This window comes from Neolamprologus multifasciatus, chromosome 22, assembly GCF_963576455.1.
Source record: "Neolamprologus multifasciatus chromosome 22, fNeoMul1.2, whole genome shotgun sequence".
Taxonomy (NCBI): Eukaryota; Metazoa; Chordata; class Actinopteri; order Cichliformes; family Cichlidae; genus Neolamprologus; species Neolamprologus multifasciatus.
The window spans coordinates 17326953-17354698 of NC_140459.1; the positions used below are offsets into that span (position 1 = coordinate 17326953).

Genomic DNA, 27746 nt, shown 5'->3' on the forward strand with positions numbered 1-27746 from the left:
TATAAGAAATAAATGAACATATTTATACAATCAAAATTCACAGAAAGCTATACCACATGGGCGGTTCATTTACAGACACAAGTCTAACTTAAGTTTCACTGTTTTTTGTTAGAAAAAAAATCTAATTGTTACATGCTTAAATTAACAATTTTCTGTGCTATGGGCTGAACCATTTGTTAATATTGGTGGTAGTGGTGGTGGTGGGGGGGGGGGGGTAACACTATGCAATATATTCAGTTTTAGAATTTATATTCAGGGTTAACTGTAGCTAGGCTCAAAGTGTTAATGCTATCTTATTTTAATAAACAACATTGTCATATGCAAAACCAAGGTGGCAAGTGATCATTTTAGGGTGGCACATGCCACCCTTCTAGATCCGCCCCTGTGTGGGGAGTATTTTCCTGGCACACTTTGAGCCCTTTAAAATCAACTAAACATTACTTAAAAAGCTACAGTCTATATGATTATTGGTCCATCTTTTATGACTACAGTGTACCCACCCATAGTCTCCAGATCTAAAGAAAAAGAAAATCCATTTTCATTGCTTGACAGTTTCAACTGTCTTACTGTCTTCTCTTCAAACAGATCAATTCATCGCTCACCTGAAATGCTAACAATAGGGTGAGAAGCCACGATGAACTTTATTTCCTCTGTTATTTATTAAAGTACCTTATGCAATGTTCTCTGCTGTTCACAGAAAGGCTTCTGCTTTTGAACGTATGGTGGGAGGTTGGCTAGGAGGAGCCAGCTACAGATGTTGCTTGCCTAAAATGTGGAGCGGCACAAGTTGGTGACTGGAAATCCCAAGGACGGTCCTTGAGTCACCGCTCGCTTCAGCTAAAAGGTAAATTACCTGACTTCACAGTAGAGGTTTCACTACCTTTGTAGATGTAGAGACTAGGTGGGCACACGGACAGGAGTCGTTTCAGTCGAAGTTAACCGTCGCTACGTGTCTTTCACGCGCACACTAATGCTAGCATGTACATCCGCAGCATCATGCGTGTTCGTCGTCATTAGCTCTGTTGGCACACGTGGAGCCGCCCGGCAACTAGTTTAATGCGGACTCCTCTTACATGGTGAGTGTTTCGTTTACATAACAATGTGAGCTGGAGATTTAAAGTAGGCGAGACAAGACGCGCTTTTCACCCCTCTCCTCTTTCACTGAGTGTGTGTCGGGCCGGGGCTAACAGAGCTATCATTCCTAATCATTGGTAACAAAAACCGTTGGCTTTGCGTGTTAACAGGGCGCGAGCGCGTTTTGGGGTTGATGTGGTATAATTTGCGTGTTGAACATTCCCGCCTATGGCTAATATCGGAGATGAACCACTAATTAGTGACTACATTGCTTTTTGTGTGCCTTACAGAATGGTGGATGCCCCGTGCGGAAGCGCGCAGAGCTACACTGTTCGGAGTCGTAATGACACAAAAGGCAAAGAAGTCGGTCTAATCTTCTCTGCCGGCCTTTTTTAATAGCGGGAAGTTATCTGGATGATAGGCTAGAAGGGTTTACAATCACCACTACTTTTAAACTGAGTTTGGAGTACTAGTGGAAGTTGTACTTCCTTTAAAAGCTAGGTCTGTAATTTGCATTCGCCCTTTCTCACTTAACATGCGGAAAATGACGGAGTCGAGAGTGAAAGGAAATTCAATAAATGAATGCAGCGTAAAATCAGCGACAAAAACTCCCCCGACAGTTTAAATATGCGTTTAACAAGCCCGACGTGCCTCAAGTGCTATTATTAAAATCCGACGTGGTGTTCACAATGCACAGAGCAGATGCTGAGTATAAAACCTTTAACAATCAGCAAACTCAAAAAAAATAAATAAATAAAAATACTTGCTGCACGGTCCACACACAGCGTAAGCATTATTGCATAATAGCCAGTTCTGCGATACCAACAATAACTTGGGCAGCATCGTTATTTCCCAAACCTCTGTTAGAGTCCAACTCCACACTCACGTTGCTACCTAACGTCAGACCTGCCTGACCACAACAGACTCTTGCAACATCCTGAGCATTATTTAGTAGATGTCTCAGAAAACAGACAACAGCTTTGGCCCTTATGTAGGCGGGTCTTCTGTGTCCACCCAGTTTCCTCTCAATGTGAACACATTCACTCACCTCCATTCCAATAGTTTCAGCAATCTGCTCCCAGGATTTGTGAATAAGAATGAATAATATTTGTGAGTCCTTATATTGATACTATGATTATTAACCCCTATATAGAGCCAGTTATTGTTATCATGTAGTTACATTTTCAGAGAGGCGCATGTTAAGTTATGCTGCATGTTATGTTGGTCGGTTTTTGTAGGGGCTTTGCTATAGCTACAACGTAGATTCCCCCTGAAGTATAAAGACTTAATAACAGAAAGAGGATCAGATTCTTGTTTTTGAGTTCAGAGATGAGTGTGCAGTGGAGTGTTTTATATGTTATCAGAATTCTCTTAAAGTGTAAGTGGGGTAAATGTGTTCACTTTGTACAGTTAAAAAACTAAAGTGCTTCACTTGAGTATGAAGGGAAAGTGATGGGAACACATAAAAGAATGAACACTTTGCTATGTTAAACTTATTGGTGATATTTATGAGTTTCAGAAAGGTCTAGAATAGTGTTCAAAATTGATTTTAAACATGGCACAAGGCATTCATGCTGATGGTTTTATATTTCCTACTAGATGTCTAAGGAATGAACATTTCAGTAAAGCGATATCCAGACTTTAATAGCAATAAGGCGTCAGTGTCAGGCATTGTGTGTCTTTGCTGTTATGAGGCCTACGTAATCATTTTGTACTTTTTGATTCATACATTACACTCACAGTAACTCCATATGGAGGTTGACTTGTACATCAGGTTTCTTCTACACTGTCTTGTTCTTGACACTGATAGTTTAATTGAGTTACTATTCTGTTGTTCTTATGAACATGGGATAAATTCACAGAAAATGTTATTTTGGTGAGCATAACCATTTCCCCTAGAGATGGGTTTTGAGGCTGTGGTATGGGGGGGGCGGGGGGGGGGGGGGCGGGAGCATCTGCATTACCTTAACGAACAGATGCTAGCATAATTTCATTGGACCAATAACGGGACACATGGCGCCAGACCTCCTCAGACCAGAACATCCAGTTGTGACATCCAAAGAAATTATTTTCTGAAAACATGATTGCTCCTTACTTTCAGATGATTTCAGACTTACCATTTTAGGCAGTAATCAACTTTATTAATGAGCAATGCTCAACGTTGCTTGTTGGTTTCACCAAAAACACTGCATCCAATAGAGAAAAGCAATGAAATGTTTGTTATTAAATTGAGTTAATTTAAGATGAACAAAAAAAGAGATATTCAGGAGATTCAGCTTTGTCAAATTATGTAAGGTTGCTGCTGTTTTTATAGTTGACCCAAAGTGGTTTCCAGTCATGGTAGTATTAACATTTGAGGTTTCAAAAGATAGAAAATCTGCACATAAGAACACCCATCCATCCATAAAGTTTGATCATGGTGGCAATAGGCTAACCAGGGTACTCCAGACATACTTCTCCCTCTTTCAGTCATTACTGGGATTTCATGACCAGTGGTCATGACCATTCCACTATTTTCTGCTTAATAAACATCCATCTATCCATCTTCTATCTGGGGCTAGGTTGCGGGGACAGCAGCCTAAGCAGAGAATCCCAGACCTCCCTCTCCCCAGTCATCTCCTTAAGCTTCACTGGGTGAACACAGAGGCCAGGCCAAGCAAGAGATATAATCTATTCAGTGTGTCCTGTTTCTGCCCCAGGGCCTCCTTCTGATGGATCATGCCCAGAACACCTCACCCAGGAGGCATCCTTGTTAGATGTCCAAACCACCTCATCTGACTCCTTTTGATGCGGAGGAGCAGTGGCTTTACTCTGAGCCTATCCCAGATGCCCGAATTCCTCACTCTATCTCTAAGGGAGAGGCCAGCTACCCATCGGAGAAACCTCATTTCCGCTGTTTATATCCGGGATCCCTTTCTTTCAGTCACTACCCAAAGCCCATGAGTAAAAGTAGAGACATAGCTCAACTGGTAAATGAAGAGCTTCGCTTTTACACTCAGCTCGCTCCTTACCATGACAGATCGGTACAGTTTCCGCATCACTGCAGCCGCAGCACTATTCGGTCTGTTGATCTCCCTCTCCTCTCACTCGTGAACAAGACCACTAGATACTTAACCTCTTCAACTTTGTGGAGTAACTCGCCCCTGACGTGGAGTGGGCATTCCACACTTTTCCAGCTGAGGACCATGGCCTCAGACTTGGGGGTGCATATCTCATTCTAACCACTTCACACTCTCACTGGAACAGCAGTAGCTAGCAATATAAACGACAATATTAAAATGGAAAAAAAAAGGTCACAGTGGACTTGACAAAAACCATGAAATACCTCAGACATGATTTAAAAGGTGAATATAGACCTACAGAGCTGATTCAAAATCCAAGGAGTTGTCAACAATTACACACATTTAATAAACACATTGCTTAAATTAATCTTTTTATCTACTTTTTTGACTAAAAGATTAAGGTAAAGTTGCACCAAAAGCTGATGGCTGTACAGCACGCTTCCAATCAGAATGTCATTTTAATTGGAAGGGCGTCAAACGTCTGTCTTCTATATTAGACACATAAAAACATTGGGATGGTGATGATGTTGGCAGCCACAAAGATTTAATGTGCATTGTTTCTGTGGATCAGTTTCGAAACACATCAAAACCAATTTTTTTTTTTCAGTTGTTACACCATTGGATACCCACAGTGAACATATTTAAAGTTTTCTTCCATGTTATATATCTTCAGTGTAATATGAGTGTTGTTTCTTCCTGGGGATCCAACTCATGGAGCTCTTCATAGTGCTTTAATGTATTTGTGCATGTGCTTCCAAGAAAGATGTGTTTAGTTAGTAAAGGTGAAATTTGATTTGGCTCAGTGTTTCAGTCCAACGCTTGCTTTTGAGTGCCTCTTCCCATGAACTGATCCAGGCTGAAGGAGGCGGGATGAGTAGTTTGCTTCACTTTTTAGTAACATAGCACCTGCTTATGAAGCACACGGTGTGCTACAGACAAAGCGGTAGGATTATGTAAGGTTAGATCTCTTTTTCTCTGTGAATACACACTGATGAGAGGAGAGAGTGAGCGAGGCACTGCTTTCCTGTATGGGAAGTTAGAATGTAAAATATACAAATTAAGTTAAACTTTGCTCACATTCGGTGATGAATTAGGAAGCCAGTGCTATTAGATGATATAAGAGAACAGATAATGGGTAAATGAGGTGCAATAAAAGTGGAACTCGCTCCATTTTGATTGCACCGTGTCATCCGACCCTGCAGTTTAAAAACCAAAGTCGCGTGGGAATGAAAGGACCGGTGGCTGACAGCTGGTTATTCAAGATTTACTAGTTCGGGGAGCTGAATGCCTGTGAAATAAGCTGCTGTTGTTGTTTCCTTATTCATGGTTGATTTGAGAGTTGTTCCACTGACAACAGCCCCAAAGGGATTTATCTCCTCCTGGGATCGAACCAGGGCTCTTTCACTTGTTAGACAAAGGTTTAAAACAATACACCATGGAGCCATTTGTTAAACAGTACTGACCAGAATGTGATTGACTGCTGAAGGCGAACAAGCTAGATGTAATATTGCAACAGGGAAATATAAATCTTTAAGCCGGCGCATACAAGATGTAGTTATCACAGCCTGGCTGTTGGTTGGTTGTTTGGCTCTGATTTGGAAATGTTCTTGGATGCACTGACGAACAGAGTGATAGGAATTATAAATGCAGCTGATCAAATGTATGACATTCTTATTATACAGAGTATTTAAAAAAGAATCATCCGATTTCAAAAGGCTATATAGAAGTTACATAGTTCTAGATGCGAGATTTTAAAATACATGGCTAAATATGAAGTTTTATAGCAACAGTTACAAAGTGCTCAGTGTCCATATGTCAATTTGCTAGTCATACTTGTCCTATACTTCTGCAAGCATGTCTGGAGTCACTGCAGTCGTTGCTCTTGTCATGCTACCTTCCAGCAAGCACATAAAAGTCACAAATTCCCTCTTTCCACAGTACACATTTGAATTGAGTTAAAGCACTTAAAGTTGCTAAAAGTTGTTTGTTTCCTGGTGATTGTGTTGAATTTATTTTCACATTCTGCAATGGTGACTAAACGGTCACCCACAGGTTGGTTGGCAGTGTTTCAGACTCACAAAGTCTTTTGATCACAAGGTGATTGCACAGGTCACCTGATTGCATGTAATTGCCAACTTGACCCCATTCATTTGCATACTGATATCAGACTAGTAGTAGACTGACTCCCTCTGATGGAAACATTTATAGCAGGTTTTCTTGACAGTGCTTGACCATCTCATTTCATTGTGATAATATTGTATCGTTGGGTGTCAGGTGACTCCCACCTAGAGCAGGGCGATATGACCAAAAATATTTATCACAATATACATTTGAAAATTTGCGATAACGATATAACTGACAATATAATTGACACTAGACAAAATACTTTACAACTCCTCAACTTTATTAGTGCAAAAAAAAAAAATCAATGTATTTTCACTTAAACAAGCAGCCTTTTTAAGTGCATTAAAGTTATATAAAAAAATTAACAGTGCAAATGCAAATCCTTGCTGACAGTTTAACCAAAAGGCATTTCCAGTGGAAATTGGCTGACATATCCTCAGCATAACCATGTATAATATCCACCAAACTTAAAACGAGATTATACACACACAATACGGTAATATTATGTTGAAGCACAGCACGTATCACTCCGCAAGGCTCCTGCCTACGATAGCCGTAATGCTCCGACAATCCATCAAGCAGTGCGGCTTCGTAGCTTAGCAAAGTTGTACTGAAACATCTGACAGATTTTCGAGCGCCGTCTACCACATAAAATCGTTTCGAGGTCAGTAAACACAACCAGAATTCATACATAAAGCACACGGGATTATAAGGGGCGCTGTCAATTTTCAGAAAAATCAAAGGATTGATTTTAAGTGTGCCGTATTTTCCAAAAAACACGGTAATAACGACGGCCTGCTAGCATGCGCTACCAAAAATAGTGCTTTGTTGTGTATCTGACGGACGAAAGCTAAACCAGTTCCACACCACTGAAGTTGCAGCATATTTACAAACCAGTTCTGGTCCATCCGTTTCATTCAACGATCCACTTTTGCTCTCCTCATTCTCCGTCGTCGCCATTGTGCGTATGCAAACAAAGGCACTGCTCATGCGCGTTTTACCCATATTCTATCGCAATATTTTATTTTCTTATCGTTGCCCAACATTACACTGGTATTACCGTGAACGGTATGATATAGCCCAGCCCTACTCCCACCTCTAGTTAATGTGTAATATCTATGGGAAAGAGCAGTGTGGGAAACGTTTCACTCACAGTGCTATTTGAACCCAAAGCACTTCATATATAAAGAAAGGCATTCATTTATGGAAGATAACAGAGATGCGTGTATGATGACATACTGAACTGGGATCACTTAACTCATATCTGCTCAGCAAAACTGTTTACTATAATAATAAATTCCCTTCTGTGAGACAGTGTGTGCTTGTTTCTTTTACAGATTGTCCGAGAGAAGCACCTCTTGGATTTCAATGAGTGTTAGAGACATGCAATAGCTCGAGCCATTCAGTGACACTCAACACCTCGATCCCTCCTTTCTTGTGTGATAGGCCCGCACCTCTCTGTTCAGTTTTTCTACCTCTTATTTGTTCTAGTCTTTGACTACTTTGTCATTCCCATCATTTCCTTGTCAATCTCATCTGAGCTGAGGCCAAAGGCTGTAAATTCCTCAAAATGGTTGCTGATGTAGACACAGCGTCTCAGGGTAGTGGCATGCGGCTGAAGCAGGAGATTTCCCTCCTTCATGGTGTCTGTCTCATTGTGGGAAACATGATCGGCTCAGGCATCTTTGTCTCGCCTAAGGTAGGTCTCTCCCTTTTTTTGGGGCGTGGGTGGTTGAGTTTTTATTGTGGTTTAAACGTTGCAGAGCAGTAAAATCTAAATGCTTTCTCTGTAAAATGCACATTAATTACTAAAGAAATCTGAAATTGAAGGACTTCAGTTTTTGTTGATGACGTGTATTACAGCTGTCCGGTTTAGGGTTGAGCAGTCTTCTATATTTACATTAGATCTTAGATCACTAGGCACATTTGTTCAAATGACAGCTGGTTCACTGCCTTCTGTGTGTGTTTGTGTGTATATATTTAATATCTCCTCTCCTGTGTTACTCTGCAGGGAGTCCTTATGTACACTGGCTCATTTGGGATGTCCCTGGTCGTGTGGGCCATCGGAGGGGTATTCTCTGTGTTTGGAGCGTTATGCTATGCTGAGCTTGGCACCACCATCCGTAAATCTGGTGCCTCCTATGCCTATATCCTTGAAGCCTTTGGTGGTTTCTTGGCTTTTATTCGGTATGTTGTTGTTTAAGCAGTGAACTGCTGAGCCCTTCTACTAACACAATAAACTACTCAGGCATGTGCTGTACTGGGATTAAATGGTAGACGGAAACAAAGGTTGACATTACCCAGTGTAAATAAACTAAACCTGCCTACTGTAAGCGTTACGTGAAGCAACAATTAAGATGAAAAAAATGTCTCTGTAGACTGTGGACATCCTTGATGATTGTAGAGCCGGCTTGTCAAGCTGTGATAGCCCTGACCTTCTCCAATTACCTGGTCCAGCCTTTCTACCCCACCTGTTTAGCCCCCTACGATGCCGTCCGTCTTATTGCTGCTGTCATCATATGTAAGCCTCTTTCACTATTAATCACTCACATCATTTATTTTACCTGTTATTTATGTTTGCATGGACGTTGTAAAGGTGTAAGTGTGTTATGTAGTTTTAAGCTTGTATCCATGCAGTGTTGATTTAAATCTTTTTGGACATAATTAGGGAGAGATTTCTTCAACCCCAGCAAAAATAGTGTGCTGATAAAGCACGTGAAAAATTGCACGTCACCACATCCCATCTGTTTCTGTACCTCTGTGCTAATTTCTGTAGACAGCTCAGTTAAAGAGCTGGCAATAGAGCATTGTAACACACAAAAATTAGTTTTGTTTGTTTGTTTTTTTAAACCAAAGCAATGGAAAGTTCATATACCGTTGTTTACTGTATTAGATTGTACTGTTTTACATCACGCCCCTGTAAATTGCAGTGCATACAGCGAGAGTCTTAATTAGGAGGAAGTCTTAAATGCATCTTTGTCTCCTGTGCAAGCAGGAGGATCAGTTGCAGACAGTTGAATCTTTCACACAAAACAGCTAAAATGGATTTCCACGTGTAAATTCAGGAGAAAGGTGTTTAAAATGGTCTATTGGCTGCAGCACTACTGGAACACGCATGTTGCATTTGGAATAACTTGCATGGCGCCCATATGAAATGTGTCATTTGAAATGGGCTTCTTATGCATGTGGTTTGACTTGAACATCGAGTGATAGAGCAGATGATGGGACAGGTGATGGAATTAATAGAAGCACGCAGTGAGATTCATTTTTTACAGGGGTGTTCCTCGCAGGGTCTGAATAAACCCTGTGGTATTTGGGTGGTGCCGTGTCAGTTCTATATGAGGAGGAGTGACTTGTACCCTTTAGCTACATTCTCTAGCTGCAAGCTTTTCTAAAGCTGTAGTTTTCTACTACTTTTGTAGTTTTTTACTGCTTCTTTCTTTCCATCAGGTGTGCTCACATTTGTGAACTGCATGAAAGTGAAGTGGGGTGCCATTCTTCAGGTCATCTCTACTTTTGCAAAGGTCATTGCTCTAATTGTCATCATCATTGCCGGACTGGTTAGGCTGGGACAAGGTAGGATCCCTGAATAGTCTCTATTTAGAAAACAACTATTAAGGCTACCAATTGGTCCTTAGACAACATATGTTGTAAGGCTCAAAACATGGTGCTTATATAATATTGATGATAACAATAATAGTAATTACAAATACAGCTGGATGGATACAGCTGTTAAAAATACATTTATCAAAGTCATTTAAAAGTTAAACTGTGGGCATGGTTAGGGTGTTGTGTGGCTAAATGAACTGTTCCTCTCTCCCTTAAGTGAGAAAAGTAAAAAAAACACACCATACAATTTAAATAATATATTTCTTTATTATGAAAATAAAAAAATGGGATATATTTATAATGTATACCTTGTGTTGTTGTAGGTTTTAACCAGAACTTTGAGGATTCTTTCAAAGACTCCAACCTGAATCCTGGTGATATGGCCCTGGCCCTTTATTCAGCACTCTACTCTTACTCTGGCTGGGATACGCTCAACTTCATTACAGAGGAGATCAAGAACCCAGAGAGGTACGCAATCTTGTATTTATAATGCTCGTTTTACAGTAATCATCAATACTAATCAGTAATTAATCAGTAATCTTTATTCCTGGTTGTGCTTTCGATTTGTATACATAAAGTTGTGTGAAAAAAGTGTTTGTGAAGTAAGTAAAGTTACATTTTATTTATATAGCACCTTTGAAGTGCTTCACACAGAAATACAAGGCAATTGAATTTCTGTGCAATCTTTTTTTTGTATGTTTTTTTACACATTTCAGATCATCAAACAAATTTAAATATTAGACAAAGATAACATAAGTAAACACAAAATGCAGTTTCTAAATGAAGGTGTTTATTATTAAGTGGGAGAAAAAATCCAAACCTACATGGGCCTGTGTGAAGAAGTAATTGCCCCCTGAACCTAATAACAGCTTGGGCCACCTTTTTTTTTTTTTTTTTTTTTTTTTTTTTTTTTTCCGCCTGTCCCATTTGGTTCTTTAGCCGTCAGAATTGTTGTCTGAGGACCAACAAGGATACCCAATGGATTTATTTTGCCAAATGGATCATCATGGCATTGCCGTATTGGTCCATTTGATCGACCTTTGTTTTTATTATTTATTTTATTTTCAGTTGTTACAGACGGGACAGACATGAGTGAGGGATAGGAAAGGGAGAAAGAAAGAGGAAGGAAAAGAAAAACAGAAGGGGAGAGGGACAGTGAGAAAGGGGGGAAGAAAAAATATCTCCGGGATCACCTGTTGAGAGAAAAAGAATAGAAAACAAGCAAAAAAAAACAAAAAAACAAAACAATGCAACATACTATACACAACACCATCGCATTAATCTAGCTAAGTGTAAACAGCAGTAAATACTAAATATTGAATGTTGTTGTGCAGCACGCAGGACAGACAGCGCACAATGTGCTTTGAAGTAGCAGCCAAGAAAGGTGTGATTTAAGTCTACGAATAGTGAACACCCATGTGCACACCTGTGTGGATCGGCGCGCTTGTATTCAAATGGTTTCCCCATGTAATGGTCTGCTAGAGGATGTAGAGAGCCATAGCCCCGTCCCCCAGGGCATGAAGCAGGCATGGAGGAGATCCAGGCCCCAGACATCCAGAGGCCCCAGAGTGCAAGAGCCCAAGGAGGACCACCGGAGGGGCATCCGTGCCACCTTCATGGGAAGGGCTGAGGATCCCCAGATGAGGGGTCACCCAGTAGCCACCGGGCAGAAGCTAGAGGGGGCTGCACCGGCGTGCCCGCCGGCTCTGCCGGCAGCCAGCTGTGCCAGAGTGAACCGAGCCGCAGGCACAGAGGCCGGAGGCCCGAGGGCCCCCCGCGCCCCGGAAGAGGCCTGACCGAGCAGCAGGCGCCAGGCCCCGGCAAGTAGTCACCGGGAGTGAGCTGGTACATACCTGAGCGCCCAGCCCCGGACACCAAGAACCACCAACGCACCGACCCCTGAGGGCATCAGTCACCGGCAGGGAGTGTGGTGAGGGGAGATAGGCCTCCACACTTTGGAGGGCCTTGGAGTTCCCAGAGAGGTGAAGTCTAAGACCCGACCTGACATATAGACACAGACAAACAGGCACACACAGACACAGACATGCATTCCCACCCTCATGCACACATATACAAACACTCAGCACTCACCCAACGCAGGAATAAACGTAAATGGACATGTACACACAATCACACTCCCCAAACATACTCTATATCCCGGGTCCAGGTATCCTCACCCCCAGAGATGGAAACGGCACCCAGACCCAAGAGATGTTACCCTTCCCTCCGGGGTGGAGGCAAGCAGGCCGCCCCAGGCTCCGCAGCAGCAGGGAGGCCAATCGGACAGCCAGCATCTCTTCCCAGCCCCCCCGCCCCGATGGCTAGCAGAGAACAGGGGTGTGTTAAGACCCCATACCTCCCTCCTCCCGCTCAAGTGTAGTGTTGCTGCGTGTTGCTCTAAAGTGTATTTAAAACAAGGGAGAGCATGGTGCTGCTGCCAGAGAGCAGCAGGTGTTAGCACGGCCCCTCCCGAGAACCCTCAATGTCTACATGGATTTAAAATTGAGAGGTGGGCACCGGCGCCAGAGGCAGGTTTGAATACACAGACCGTCTACTGGACGCCGTTAACGTGCCCACCCTCAAGGCCCTATATATATATATATGTGTGTGTTATGAGAGTGTAAGTAATGTGGATGTCTAAGTTGTGAGATAAAATTGAGGCACAGGTGGCCAGAAGAGGACAGAGGGGGGGGAATGTCTCCCCTGCACCCTGGTGACACACCCGCACCCCAAAGCCCTACCTGTGTGGGTGGGTGTGGTGGAGCGTGAAGAGGGAGGCAGCCGGGGATGGGGAGGAAAAGAAGGGAGGGGAGGGTGTCCCTCCCTAGGGCCAGCTCCCCCGCTGACCCCAATATGCACCCCCGTCCTCTGGTATCCACCAAGGCAAGGGAGCCCAGGCCCATCCAGACCGGGGCCTACGGCAGCAACACCGCCAAGCCCCACAGGACCCGGGGCAGCCCACTCCACCCCACCGCAGAGGAAACTGTACCCACCCCAACATTCAATCATCTCCCAGACTACACAAGACACAGACACCCAGGTTAAGTTTATTCTCCACCTCTCCTATGTCTCTCCCCCACCTGCAGAGTGGACTCCTGCAAAGATGGAACAACCTCCCTGCCAGTTCAAGAGCCCCCCGGTTAGGCCGATGCACAAGAGGCCCCCTGCGCCAGGGCTGAGCCCCCGTGCACCCACCCGCCCACAACCTCGGCGACACACCGACGAGGACCGAAGCCCCCAAGGCCCAGCCAGAGCCCCAGCACGGAGGCGAAGCACCCCCGAACCCCAAACCCCCACGCCCGCCCCGGATCCACTCCGGGGCAGCCAGGCCACCAGGCCAGTAACCTACGTCCGCCAGCACAGACCATCCTCCAGCCCCGCTGCACGCGGCCACGAGGAGAACAACCTCTGAGAGCGACCAGAGCCACTAACCAGGTTATGAACACAACCCCCGGGTTAAGCCCTCCAGGGATAACGTCTCTAGGGGTCCTCCAGGTGCCCTAAGCCCATCCCAACCTCCACATCAACCACAATAGCCAAGGCGGGACCAAACCACGACCCCCCACCCCCGCTAGGTGATGGAGCCGATCAAAGGAGCCCAGAGGGATTGATCTAATGTGGTGGCAGAGGCTATATCGAGACTAATGTGATCTATTAGATAGTTTCTGTATTGGCTAGAATTAAGATTATTTTTATTTTTCCAGTTCATGAGGACCGTTTTCTTGGCGATGCATAGGGCAATAAAAACCATGTGGACTGTATTAATTTCTGTAGTGACATCATCCAAATTTCCCAACAAGCATACTAAAGGGGAGGTTGGAATTTTACATTTCAGACACTTTGATAAGTCCTCACATATCTCGTGCCAAAACTTCTGCACTGGTGGACAGAACCAAAGAGCGTGGATGTAACTGTCTGGTGTATTGCCTTGACAGTGTGAGCAGTTGTTGGCGGATGTAAAGCCCATCTTAAACATTCGATGACCTGTATAGTGCACTCTATGCAGTATTTTGTATTGTATTAATTGCAGATTGGGATTTTTAATAAATTTAAAGGTTTTTAAGCAAATCTGAGACCAGACGTTTTGGTCTAAGCTGACTGATAAATCTGCTTCCCACTTTGCAATAGGAAGGGATATTGATTCATCTATTTTAGAAAATGTTCTGTATATTTTAGATAATAGTTTGGGGGATTTAAGAGTAAGAAATTGAACCACACTTGGTGGTGTTTGTAATTCAACTTGACAGAGGATAAATTTCTTTTTTACTATGGATTTAATTTGTTGATATTCTAAAAATCTTTTCTTGTTGATCCCATATTGTGTAACTAGTCTGTCAAATGGAATAAATTCTGTTCCCTCTAATATATGTTCTAAGTATTTAATTCCTTTACAACTCCATTCTGGGAAATTAATCATATTTTTGTTTTGTAATATGTCAGGGTTATTCCAGATAGGTGTACGTTTGCATGGGATTAATGAAGACTCCGTTATTTTTAGAAACTCCCACCATGCTGACAGAGAAAAGCTGATGTTGATGCTTTTAAAGCATTCATGTCTTTTGATGTTTGAGCTAATAAATGGTAGGTCTGAAATCTCTAGATCATTGCATAGTGCCTGTTCAACATCTAGCCAGGGCTCATCTAAGAGGGTACATTTTAACCATTCTGAGATGAACTGAAGCCTGTTGGCTAAGAAGTATTGGTGAAAATTAGGCAGATCTAGTCCTCCTCTATCCTTGGTTCTTTGTAGCGTTTTTAAGCTGATGCGCGGGGGTTTATCTTTCCAAAGGAATTTAGAAATATGTGAATCCAGAGATCTGAACCAATCTTGTGATGGTTTGTTAGGGATCATTAAAAATAAGTAATTTATTTTTGGCAAGATCATCATTTTTATAGTGGCGACCCTTCCCATGAGTGATATGGGTAGAGATTTCCATCTAGTCAGATCGCCTTCTACTTTCTTTAGAAGTGAGATGTGGTTTAATTTAATTAAGTCTGAAAGCTTAGGAGAAACAATAATACCTAAATATTTAATATTTCCAGATTGTAGTGGGGCAGAAGATGAATTGTGGAAGGAGCAGTTAATGGGAAGAACTGTAGATTTTGGCCAGTTAATTGAATAGTCTGAAACTCTTGAAAACCAGTTTATTAGAGTAATTACCTCAGAGAGGTTGATTTGTGAGTTTTGCAGAAAAAGCAACACATCATCTGCATAGAGACTGATTTTATGTTCTACGTTATTACATTTTATGCCCTTAATTGTTGTAGCCTGTCTAAGTGCTGCTGCTAGAGGTTCGATAAAAATTGCAAAAAGTGAAGGGGAGAGTGGGCATCCCTGTCTGGTGCCCCTCAGGAGACAAAAGCTGGAGGATGTCTGGTCATTTGTTCTGATACGAGCTGTTGGGGAATTGTATAATATTCTTATCCAATTTATGAAAGAGTTTCCAAAACCAAATTTGTGTAAAGTTGCAAATAAAAATTTCCAGTTAACTCTGTCAAATGCTTTTTCTGCATCTAGAGATAATATTATGGTTTCAATGTTTTTATTGTATGAGTAGTCTATTAAATTAAGAAATCTACGAGTATTTGTTGAGGAGTGCCGACCTTTTATGAAACCAGTTTGGTCAGGATGAATTAAGAGGGGGGTTATTTTCTCTAATCTCTTTGAGAGAGCTTTGCAGATTATTTTAAGGTCTACATTTATAAGGGATATTGGACGATAACTTGAGGGAAATAAAGGGTCTTTTCCTGGTTTTAGCAGGAGACTAATGTTAGCAGAATTCATATTTGGTGGTAGTCTGCCATTTTTCTTGATTTCCTGCAACATTCCATGGAATACTGGTGCCAAAATTGTCCAGAATTCTTTGTAGAATTCTGCAGGAAAGCCGTCTGGACCTGGAGCTTTATTAATGGGCATACTTATCAGGGCTTCCTGGAGTTCACCTGGCGTCAGTGGCGAATCCAGTGCCATTGCTTGACTGTCTAGTAATTTTGGAAGAGTTACGTTGTCAAGAAACAAATCAATTTCATTTTTAGACGGGTTTATTTGTGGTGAATATAAAGTTTCATAGAAATCCCTAAAAATCTTGTTTATTCTTCCAGGGTCATATATTGTGTTCCCTGATAAATCTTTAGTGGCACATATAGTTGTTTTTTCTTTATTTATTTTTAACTGGTTTGCTAGAAATCGACCTGGTTTGTTACTGTGTTCAAAATTCTGCAAGCGAAGTCTTTGTACAAGGAATTGTGTTTTTCTATTAATAATTTCATTTAATTCTAGTTTTGTTTTGCATATTTTGTTCATTATTTCTTGATCTTGGTGGAACGCGTAGGCTTCTTCTAAGGATTTGATGGTTTTTTCTAATTCCTGAATATTTTTGTTTTCTTCTTTCTTTTTGTGTGATGAGAAAGAAATTATTTTACCTCTCATCACAGCTTTTCCTGCTTCCCATAGAACAGAAGCAGATGTTCCGGGAGTGTCATTAAAGTCTAAATATGAAGTCCATTCCTTTTTAAAATATTTAATAAAGTCTTCATCTTTAAGTAGTGATGTGTTAAATCTCCAGTTTTTACTTGGCGTAGTATTATTCTTGTGTATTAGTGTTAAAGATACAGGAGCATGATCGCTGACAGCTATAGGGTGAATCTCAGTGTCTGAAATGTCACTCAGCAGTGAGCTGCTGACCAAAAAATAATCCAGACGAGAGTAGGAGTGATGAACATGTGAGAAGAAAGTATATTCCTTACTGTTGGGGTGAAGGGAGCGCCATGCATCGCAAAGGCCATAGTCGCTCATATACTGTTTGATTATATTTGTGGATTGCCAATTGCGCTGAGTTCCTGTTGTGTTGAGCCTATCCATTTCTTCATTTAGTCCAAGGTTGAGGTCGCCTCCAAGAATGAGTGTGCAATCAAGGTGTTCAGAGAGTGCACTAAAAAATCCGTGGAAGAATGAGGGTTCATCAACATTTGGACCATATATACTTACAATACATAGTTTTTTGTTCAATATTGATAGTTTAATAATTAGAAATCTACCCTCTGGATCCATAACTGTATCAAGTACTGTAAAATTAACATTTTTATGTATTAAAATTGCTACTCCTCTTTGTCTAGAATTATAACAAGCTGCAAACACATTAGGAAACTCAGGTGTTTTAAGTTCGTTTAAACCTGTAACAGGTCTGTGAGTTTCTTGTAATAAAACAACATCTGCCTGTAGTTTTTTAAGCTGGTTAAATATCTTTAACCTCTTTCCTCTGGTGCCAGCCCCATTTACATTCCATGTGACAAACCTCAGCATGCCCATAATTGTGTGTGTATGTCTAATGATGTAAGCTGGGTGTTCCGTTTAGACGGGTGGAGAAAATGTGGAAACATCACTTGTTTGTAAATAGAAAGAGAAAAAAGTGTGGTGATAGGCTCCATAAGTCTGACTATGTGTGTGACTATTCACTAATATGAACAAGCGTGGCTTGCGTATGTGTCCTGTAAGTCTGTGCTTGCTGTGAGGCTGTTGTAAATGTGCTGCCGTTGAGCGTGTGTGTTTGCGTGATCGTGGTGCGAATATATGGAGAAATAGAGGGTGTTGTTTGTAGGTGAGTGGGGAAGTAGGTGATCACAGCAGTGAAAGACAAGAGAAAGAAAGAAACCACATAAACTGTGAGCGACAACAAAAAAAAAGAAAAGAAACGGAAACATTCCAATTAAAGTAAAGACGGAGGGTGACGGTGTTATATCTGCTATGACATCATACTGATATTACTAGGTTCAACCCATGTTAAAGGAGAAAGTGTGAATGAATAAGAAAAGAGTGTAGCGGGTTCTTATCTGGAGTGCAGTCAATATAACCACGGTGTGGTGCCGGGGTCGCGGTAGAGCTGTCCGTCCACGTAGAGCCGGTCCACGGCGATGACAGCACGGGAGCCTTTCTGCATGAAGCTACGTCGGATTGGGAACAGGACCTTGCGTCGTTCCAGGATCTCTTTGGGGAACTGGTCGTTCACGCTGAAGTCCGTTCCTTTCAGTTCCCTGCCGCGACTCTTCACCTGTTCCTTCTGTTTAAATTGACCAAATTTGGCCACAATAGGACGTGGTCTCCCGGTCCGCAACCTCACGCCCCCCAAGCGATGCACTCTGTCGAAGGCGATGTTCTTTACGGTGTCCTCCGGCAGCTTCAGGTGGATTTTAATGAAGCTTTTCACCGTTGCCTCCGCGTCCTCTCCGGTAGATTCTGGAATACCAGAAAAAACAAGATTGTCTCTCATGCTACGGGCTTGTAGATCGATAACGGACTCTTTTATTTTTTTATTTTCAGTGTTTAGCTGGGTCACGTTATCGGCGAGAGATTTGACCGACTCCCGTAGCGTGGCATTTTCAGCGGCAAGCGTTTCCACCTGCTGCTGGCTGAATTCCAGGGATTCTCTCAGAGATTTAAATTCCCGGTGTAAAATCTCCACCAGGGACAGCCTCGCATCGAAACTGGACAATCGCTTGTCGATTGACTCCAGGATATCTGCGATGTCTTTGCCGGCAGGCGATGTTGTGCCGGGGGAGTCTGCCGGACGACATCTCTTCGATGACGGCGTCTCGGTTTTGGCCGGGGAAGATGCACTCTGGGCCTTCTTCATTATTAAATCTTGGAAGCAGCGTTCGATGTATTCTTGGAGAGCGTCTAAACTCTCCCCGTTGTCCTCCAGGGTGTTAGAGATGATAAGACAGATGTTGTTAGTTATATGACAGTTGGTTAGTTTATTTGGCAGTACTGAAGCTTAAGGAAACTTTGTTAAACTCTACGCTACCATTCGCTTTGTTTTTTCCGCCAAATCTCCGGCGTCTGACGTCACCTACAACATGGGTCGCTTACCTTACCCGTCGCTTACCTTACCCGTCACTTCCGTCCACCTTTAGCAGCAACAACTGCAAGCTAGGGCTGCAATGAATCGAGTAATTCGATTATAAAAAAATTCCCGACACAAATTCTTTGCTTCAATGCTGTCGTCGTGGAAGTGGAAGCACTTCATCCACATTTGCAACTAAAATCACACCCGCAATGCAAACAAATTTAGGAGCAGCATGTGAATAAAAAAGCTGACAACATTAAGTCCACACAGCCCGCAGCCTTAAACAGAAACATTGGTAACACAACAGGAGCAGTCATGTTGACGCTGGCACAGTTTAACGAGGAGCTGGAGTCTGTTTGCACACCGTGAAGAGCAAACGAAGCCATTACCAAGACGTGAGCTCTGGTTAAGTGAAAGAAGATGTGTTTCTAGCAACCAAAACAGCAGCGCTGTTACTGCAATCGCCAATAAAACCATTACTGGGAAAAAGTAATGACAAACTCTGACATGGAAAAAAAAAATCACACTTTTTATATAGCTACTCCATCCATCGCTGTTTGCTTTACACAGTGGAGAATCTGCAGTAAGCCTCAAGAAGTTGTATTAAGATATCCAGGTGAATTGTTAATTGTTAATCTGATACTATGTTTAAATTATACAGCAAGTTGTATAATTTAACTAAGAGCAGCCATCCTATTGATGCTTGAAGCAGGGGCGAATCTAAAGGGGGGCATGGGGTGTACTAGACCTGTGATGTTTCTGCTGTGTGCAGGCAGGAATTGGACCCAAACGCAAACTTACTAGAAACGGGATTGAACTCAAAATGGCAGCTTTTAATGCTGAACAAAGAACGTCTACAAAACCTAAACTGAGAAGAATCTAACAAAACACACACGGGGAGAAACACACAGCAAGAGAGAGATCGCGACACTGACACAGAGAAACACAGGGCTTAAATACACTGGGAAATAACGAGGGGAATGAGACACAGAAGGAGAGCACAGCTGGGGGAAATCAGAACTGATGAGACAAGGAAGCAAAGTAGGATACACTCACATGAGACACAGACCTTCAAAGTAAAACAGGAAGTAGCACAGACGCAGACTTGACTAGGGGAGACAGAGCAACTAAGAAACACAGAGGGCAGCTACTAAATACTCAGAAAACGAAACAGAATACAAGAAAGCCAAACTAAGACGCTAGACTATAGAATAAACTGGGGCAACAAAGAACTAAGAGCATAATACAAAAACTCAGAGACACAAGAAACTCAAAACACTGGGTCACCGACCCAGGACCGTGACAAGACCAGATTAATTTCGAGGCTTTCATAACATTTTTCAGATTGAAAAATTGCAATCAACAGTTCATTTTGAAAAAAAAACCTGTGTATATTTCTTATTGCTCAATAATAAGAGAAAAAATATTTCTTATCTAATTTCTTGATTGATTGATGGAATAACTGAGCGATTACTTGATTACTAAAATAATCGATAGCTGCAGTCCTAAATTAAGCGTTTGCGATAACCAGGGTTTTAATAGTTTTGCAATTTTCATTAGTTTTTATTTTTATTTAGTTTTGACTTCAGATTTTCAATTTTATATCAGTTTTAATTAGTTTTTACCAATTGTTTGCTAGTTTAGTTTTTATTTTTTGAAAATCCTTAGTTTCAGTTTAGTTTTGATTAGTTTCAGTTATAGTTTTAGTTGTGTTTGCAATAATTAAGTGTAACAAAATCCCAGTTTCATCATATCAGTCATTCTCTTCTGCTTATCCTTGGATATGTTGCTATTCCAGCTACCATACTGCACCCTGGACAGGTCGCCTGTCTGTCGCAGGGCTAACATGCAGAGACAGACAACTCACATTCCCACCTATGGGTTCTTTAAATAAATAAATAAAGGCAGATGAACAACCATTGATACCAGGCAACTATAAAACGTATATCTTGGCCCCAATGAGACTATTAACTCTTGCAGCACCGGGTGTTCGTAATTGTGGTTCAAGTGAATTGATAAACTTTTTGAAGGTAATTGACTCACACAGTTGTGTAGATATCCCCGTCCTGTTGTCTCGGGATGCATCACGCTGCCTTGCCTGGGGTTAGCTTCTGTTTTCTGGGGATGAGGGTTGAGTGTGCTCCCTTACCTTCTCAAGGTAAGCTAGGTTAGCCTTCTTGTGTGAGCTTTTCAAGTGCACTTTAAGGTTTGTGGGATTTTTTTCCCTTTAGAAATGTCCCTCATAATTTGTCTCTTTCCACTACAAGACACTTGCTTTATCCAAAACACAGTCATATTCAAAGTAATCCCAAATTGGACTCTGGCGCTTTCTCCCGACTTTTCCTGACATGATTCTGCGCGTGGACGGAGCAGCAGCACAGACGACTCGACTAACGTACTTGCCACCTGCTGGCATAATGAGACACAGCAAGAAAAAAATCTGGAAACTAAACTTCATTTTCACCCTTGACTATTGTATGACACGCACACATCAACGAAAACTAAACACATTTTTGCTATAAATTCAGTTAATTTTAGTTAGTTTTGTGAACACTCATTATAGTTTTAGTTAGTTTTCCTTTTTTTGTTTTTATTTTTATTTCCGTTAACGAAAATGTTTTTTCACTTCTAGTTTTCGTTATTTCGTTAGTTTTCGTTAACGATAATAACCTTGGCGATAACTGGCAGTGAGTTTTTCACAGCGCTGTGGAGGAATTTTGGCCCACTCATAATTCTTTTGTGAAATCCCGGATGAGTTTTCAGCAGGAATATCTAATGTCACGAAATTTGTTTTGGCTGTATCACGATACACATCGCGATATGTTTAAATAACCTCCAAAAACAAAAACCACAGGAAGTCTCATTCCTTCACTCATCTGAAACTCCCACTGTCCTCATATCTTTCCCTATCTGGTAGTTTATAAACACATGCTAAGGGCAGTGTGCCAGGTAGAAAATCTGGGAGGGGGTTATTAATGATTCATTCACAGTGTGTGGGAGAAAAACAAACTCACAGTGAATTACATGCAGACAGCTTAATATTTCCATTGCAGTTCATACTCGATGGTTGCGATAAAACCATTTTATTCATCGTGCGTGGAAACATCGAGCATATTCGCCCACCCCTACCGATTACTCCTGGTGGTGAAAGTTCTCCACTGTTCCAGGTTTTCTCCATTTCTGTATAATGACTCTCAATGTGGTTAATTGGAGTCCCAAAGCCGTAGAAATGGCTTTGTAACCTTTCCAGACTGACGGATGTCAATGACTTTGTTTCTCAGGCATTTCGTTAGATCTAGCGTGCTGTGGCATAATTAGCCCTTGCCAGACAGGTTCTATTTAAATGATTTCCTGATTCAACAGGTCTGCCAATCAGGCCTGGGTGTGTTTAGTGAAACTGAACTCACCTTTCCAAAAAATGCAGTTAACCACACATTCATAATTTAACAAGATGGGCAATTACTTTTTCACACGAGACCAGATAGGTTTGGATTGGATTGAACATTTGTCCCTTAATCAATAAAATCGTCATTTAAAAGCTGCATTTTGTATTTCATCAGGTTATCTTTGTCTAATATCAAACATCAAACATGTAAGTGTGATAAATATGCAAAACACTAGGAAATCAGGAAGGGGGCAAACACCTTTTCACACTGCTGTATTGCTAAGTAGTTTAAATCTAACAGTCTTAATGGATACCACTTCCTATTTTTCCATTGCAGGAATCTGCCCTTGTCCATTGCCATTTCAATGCCCATCGTCACAGTGATCTATATCTTGACCAACATAGCTTACTATGTCGTCATGGACGCAGATACAGTGCTCAACAGTGAAGCTGTTGCTGTGGTGAGTCCAAAGCTCTGTACTACAGTCACTTTGTGTACATATCTGCATACAGGCCCTACCACATACCAGTATTTACAGCCTCTGCTCACCCTCTTAGAGGTAGGAGGATGTGATCTGTCCCTCCTGTGTTTGACTGTCATCTCTCTGAGTCCATCTAACAGCCACTGCCTCTCGCATCTGGCTTTGGCACTCCCTCTTGGTCATGCAAGACTGTAGGAGTCGAGATGACAGGAACCTCATTTAGCTAAAGAGGTTAGCGCGCCACACAGGAACAGGAGGAGAGCTCATGATGTGATTAGTGCAGGGAGGAGGAAGATTTGTACTCGTCAGTGGTATTTGCTAATCTCTTTTTTTTTTTTTTTATTCTAATGGTTTACTAATGTTCTGTCATTAAGCCAGGGGTTTTCTGCCCTGTTGAAATGAAACTGTGAGATGCAGCAAAATGTTTAGTCAGGTTTTGGAGATTAATGATGTCGAATCTCATTGTGCGCAAAGTACAACCAACATCATCATGTTTGATGATGTTCAAACATGTTCATCATGTTTGAACATCATCATGTTCCTACATGATGATGTTCAAACATGATGATGTTTGAACCTAAACTTGATTATATCACTAATATAATGCACCTCAGGCATGTTTGGGTTTTGAGTGGGTTAAAATGAGTGATGCCACATCGTTGTCGAGTCAAGCTTTTGGCAACAGCTCAGCTCACAGGTCACAATATGAACAAAGAAAATCCACTCAGAGGTTTCAAAGTGGCATCACCGTATAACATTTTTCTCGGTTCCCGCTGTCCTTTTCTTTCTAGCTGGTAACTGTTTCTTTCTCTCCTTTTTAACAAAGTGTCCTGTGAAACTGCTGTGATCTGTGTAGTTTTTTTTGTTGACAGTATTTGTACTCATTGATTATTTGTAACAGTGTGAGCTTTACACTTTCTTCCGTCCTTGAAAAGGAAACAAAGGGGAGTAGCAGGAAACATCAGGGGGTTCCCGCAAGCAGATTAGCCAGTTTGTTGGATTAGTTCTCGTGTCTTTTAATTAGTGGCACACATCTGCACTGATGAGTCACATTTTTACTAAAGTGAAAAGGAGTTACAAGCACTTTGGCTGCTTCCTCAGACTTTTGCAGATGAGGTGCTGGGCTGGGCTCGTTGGCTGATTCCTCTTTCTGTGGCGATTTCCTGTTACGGAGGCCTCAACTCATCAATCATTGCAGCCTCGAGGTAAACTCCTAAATCTAGTGGCCTCCATTTCTGTTTTTCCCAAAATGTATGGGTTTTTTGTTTTGTTTTGTTTGTCCTATTGCCAACTAACCAATCAGCAGCACAGTGACTTTTGTTCTTATTGAAATGTCATTTTCTCTCGCAGGTTGTTTTTCGTTGGTTCCAGAGAAGGCCACCTACCTAATGTGCTTTGTATGATCCATATTAAACGTTTCACCCCGATTCCTGCCCTACTTTTTAATGCAAGTATCCCAATATGTTTTTTTATTTTAATGTAAATCTTTGTGGTTCTTCATCTTTGTCATGAATGTATTTCTCTTGAACGTAATATTTGTGTCTGTTTTTGGTCATCTTCTCACAGGGTGGCATGTCTCTGTTGTACTTGACTGTGCCAGATGTTTTCCGGTTAATCAACTACTTTAGTTTCAACTACTGGTTATTCATCGGCCTGTCGATAGCCAGCCAGATCTACCTTCGCATCAAAGATCCTGATCGGCACCGACCCGTTAAGGTACCAAAAATGATGCAATGTTCTTAATAACCAAAGTGAGCTTGAAATACAAACAGGTGTAAAATTTAGCTCAGACATGTTAGTGCAGTCACCTCAGAGATAAAAAATAAATAAATAAAGCATTAGGCAGGATGATGAGTGTAGATTGTGTGACAAGTATGAACATCTTGTTTCTGAATGTGAGCCAATGTTTTTTATCTCATAATCTTAGACTGCACCTTGGTGCAGCCACCCAACCACATCATCCAGATCACAGCCCCCATCAGATTGTGAACAGACAAATAAACCAATGAGCACAAGATGTAAATGGATACATTAAAGATAGTGTGTAAAGTGTTGTTCATGGTCTGTGAAGTTTTTTTTGTTTACCCATCAACAGTGAGTGTATTGTACTGTTCACCCTCTTTTGTTTTGAGTTGCGACAATATTTAAAGTCATGATGGTACTTTACAAAAATGCCAGTCTGATCCTTTTGTTTTGTCCATTTCTCCTCCTCCCTCTCTGTAGCTGTCTTTGTTCTTCCCAATAGTCTACTGCCTGTGCAGCTTATTCCTGGTGGTGGTGCCGCTCTACAGCGATACTGTCAACTCTCTAGTGGGGATTGGTGTGGCACTTTCTGGGGCACCGATCTACTACATTTGTGTCCATCTGCCTCGCAGCTCCAGACCAGCCTTCCTTGGAAAAATGCTCAGTAAGAGAAACACTGCACTGCCTATCATAGAAGAGGTTTTGTTTGCTTTGAAGGAACTCTGAAACTCACATTTGATAGCCTTCTTATTAAAGCACTTGTCTATTACTGCTTTATCCTTTAACATTTGTGGTTTAGCTCTGAGAAAGATCAGCAAGAGCTCAGTGTCATATTTTCATAGGCTAGAACAAGCTAGCCAAGCTGTCAGTCTAGCTTTTCATTCCCTTTGAGGGGAAATGCATCCTTTATCTTCCTTGCAAATTTAAATTCCCAATTGGTTTATAAAGGAAGAATTTCCCCAAGAAATTAACTCTAGGTACAAAGATAGAGATTGATTGAAAGATTGATGCTAGCACGTGGTAATATGACAACAGCTATAGTATAAAGCTCTGTGAATGAATGTGGCTGTGTTAGGTTATTACTCATAACTCTTTAAAGTAGCATACCAGTCTCATATTTCCTATAGCTACCATAGAAATGCATAGAAATGCTATGGCTCTCTGTAAAGGGATTGGAATTAGTGTTTCATAGTTCAGTTTAGCATAAAACCCACCTACACTAAAGGCTTCTATAGTACAACATTTATAAAACTCTTACTGTTTAGAAATGCTACTTTTTTATACTATTAACACTGGACTAGTTTAAACAAGTAACACTTAAGGCTAATTTTTCTAACGCCATCGCCAGCATTTATTAAAAAGCTCATTTGTAAAAGCATATCCTTTGAGCAACCATCTGATTTTTCTTTTTCTCTCTTCACACAGATGCGATATCTCTATACACCCAGAAACTGTGCATGTGTTGTGTGGCATCGCCAGATATTGATCTGGACAACATAGACCCAGGGAAGATCGAATGATCGATGGATAGACAAACTCAGAGTAAAGTACTGTACAGAGAGATGAAAGAGGACGAACGAACACAATATGAAGCAATCTGGGAGCGGCAGACAATCAGGGCTGAGATGAGATGATCGCTGGACCTATTAAAGACTGATGGAGACGGTGCAGAGATGAGCACACCACACTACTCGATCTCCTCGTCCTCTTCTTCTCTCACACATGTGCCATAAAGAAGGAAGGAGCAGGATTTTACTCAGACTGTTTATTGTAGGCAAGAGCACAAACGCAGTGTATTATTACAATTATACTAAATGTATATCTTAGCAGCAAATTTAGTCCAAAAATCTTGATTTTTGAACTTGAGACCTCAAAGAAGAGGTTTTTGCACATAAATTTTTCATTTTGAAGGAGACGATATATAAAATGGTTTAAAAAAAGAGTAATTAAGGAGCGGTCCTGCTGTATATTTATGATCACAAATCTGTCATGCTGCTTTCCATCCACCACAGCTGCATGTGGGAACTTTGACATCATCTTCAGGGCTCTTTTTAAGTTCAGGCGCCTCCTAGTGGTAGCTTTAAAAACTTCAGTTGATAAGTCATGAGATTTTCCAAAGTGTCATATAAGAGTCTGTCTCTGCTTCTGTGTGTTGTGTCTCATGTTTGTACTGTTGCTTCATATACGTGCACACGATCCATTTAAAAGTAAAAAATCTGATTTTTTTTTTAGGTATAGTGATGATGCCTATGAGCAACCATTGTTACACTTTAAAAAAACCAAACATAAGGATTTCTATTGCAGATGAAATATTTAATATATTTTTTCAGTTTTTAATGTATCGCGAAGATAGGCGGTTGTCACAGAGAGCAGATCGATTGTTGGACCATCATGCAGTAAAGTGAAAATTCACAGCTGTAGTGTGTTTATATGGTGTTTTGTGGTGTACTTTTTGTGTTCCTAGACTATACGTGCCTTCAGTGAGGTGGGTCTAATGATGTGATATCGCCACATTTGTTCTTGAGCACAGTCGCCGACATGTCGCTGTAAAGTTTGCCAAATGTGTTTCAAGTCGTCATCTTTCATTAGTTTCTTCAAATTGAAGCTGCCTATCACAAAAACACGGGCAGTAGTTGTTGGTTAGTTTGTCATCAGCTAGAAATAATCAGTCCTTAGATTTAAAAAATAAAAAAATCTGCTTAGCCTCTGGACACAATTAGGAGCTAACGGGAGCACACGGTTTGTTGCTTCACATGCTAATTTGCTTTTCTGGGATCAGTAGTCATCGGTTAAAACAAACTAGTCGGACGTTTAATCACAACAACAGCTGTATATGTATATTTCAGTATACTGTAATAAAATGAACCTATTATTCTCAGAAAATGCAAAATAAGAAGGTTATAACATATTTGTTGTTTCATTGGGTACCAAATGTCTGTTTTTCTGGGTGTTTGAAAGCTTTTATGCTGAATGTGTCTTAAGAACCTGCTTTTTTTTCCACTGTTCTGATTTATTTTGCCAAACGAGCTTCTCCAGTGGGCTGGAAACGTGTTTGCTCACTCAGAGGTAGAAAGTGAGCTGTGTGTTTTATCTGAATAAAGTTAGGTACAGACTGTATCCTTCAGTGACTGGCTGTTCTTATCATTTGCTTTGTTTGACCTGAACACACTAAAGTCTCCTAGCACTCACTGCCACTTGAGGTCATCCTCTCATAACCCATCTGTAGCTTTATGTACAGCTCATTTACCCTTTAGGTAAATGAGCAGCTTTGATAAAATCAAGGTTTTAAAAGTTTCCCAACTGATCAGTATGAAAATCCACATATTTTTAATGGTATTTTAACTGGTCCTTTGCAGGCATTTCCTTATATCACATTGGACTGAGTATCCTGGGGTTATTCACTAGTGAAATTGTCAATGGTCTG

The 27746-nt window shown here is 41.3% G+C and overlaps 1 protein-coding gene across 6 annotated transcripts; it reads left to right on the forward strand.

Annotated features, from left to right (window-relative positions):
- Positions 1–698: 698 nt before the first annotated feature.
- Positions 699–27439, forward strand: LOC146493260 (Y+L amino acid transporter 2). 6 transcript variants are annotated; one of them, XM_085149386.1, is made up of 13 exons: positions 699–844; positions 3774–4043; positions 7598–7959; positions 8272–8447; positions 8639–8781; positions 9711–9836; positions 10193–10337; positions 22435–22558; positions 23681–23784; positions 23930–24026; positions 24146–24295; positions 24803–24986; positions 25748–27439. In XM_085149386.1, the coding sequence occupies exons 3-13, from the start codon at positions 7831–7833 to the stop codon at positions 25840–25842; spliced, it is 1473 nt and encodes a 490-aa protein (XP_085005512.1). In that variant the 5' UTR covers positions 699–844; positions 3774–4043; positions 7598–7830; the 3' UTR covers positions 25843–27439. The 6 variants fall into 6 exon arrangements, with proteins under 6 accessions (XP_085005512.1, XP_085005509.1, XP_085005507.1 ...); XM_085149383.1 differs by lacking the exon at positions 3774–4043 and adding an exon at positions 1365–1414 and having other exon boundaries at positions 702–1076; XM_085149381.1 differs by having other exon boundaries at positions 702–844; positions 1365–4043.
- Positions 27440–27746: the final 307 nt, after the last annotated feature.

Coding starts and splice junctions, on each gene's coding strand:
- LOC146493260 (XM_085149386.1), top strand. CDS start 7,831: ATGGTTGCTGATGTAGACACAGCGTCTCAGGGTAGTGGCATGCGGCTG. Junction 8,782..9,710: donor TATTGCTGCTGTCATCATAT/GTAAGCCTCTTT, acceptor TCTTTCCATCAG/GTGTGCTCACATTTGTGAAC. Junction 24,296..24,802: donor ATCGGCACCGACCCGTTAAG/GTACCAAAAATG, acceptor CCCTCTCTGTAG/CTGTCTTTGTTCTTCCCAAT.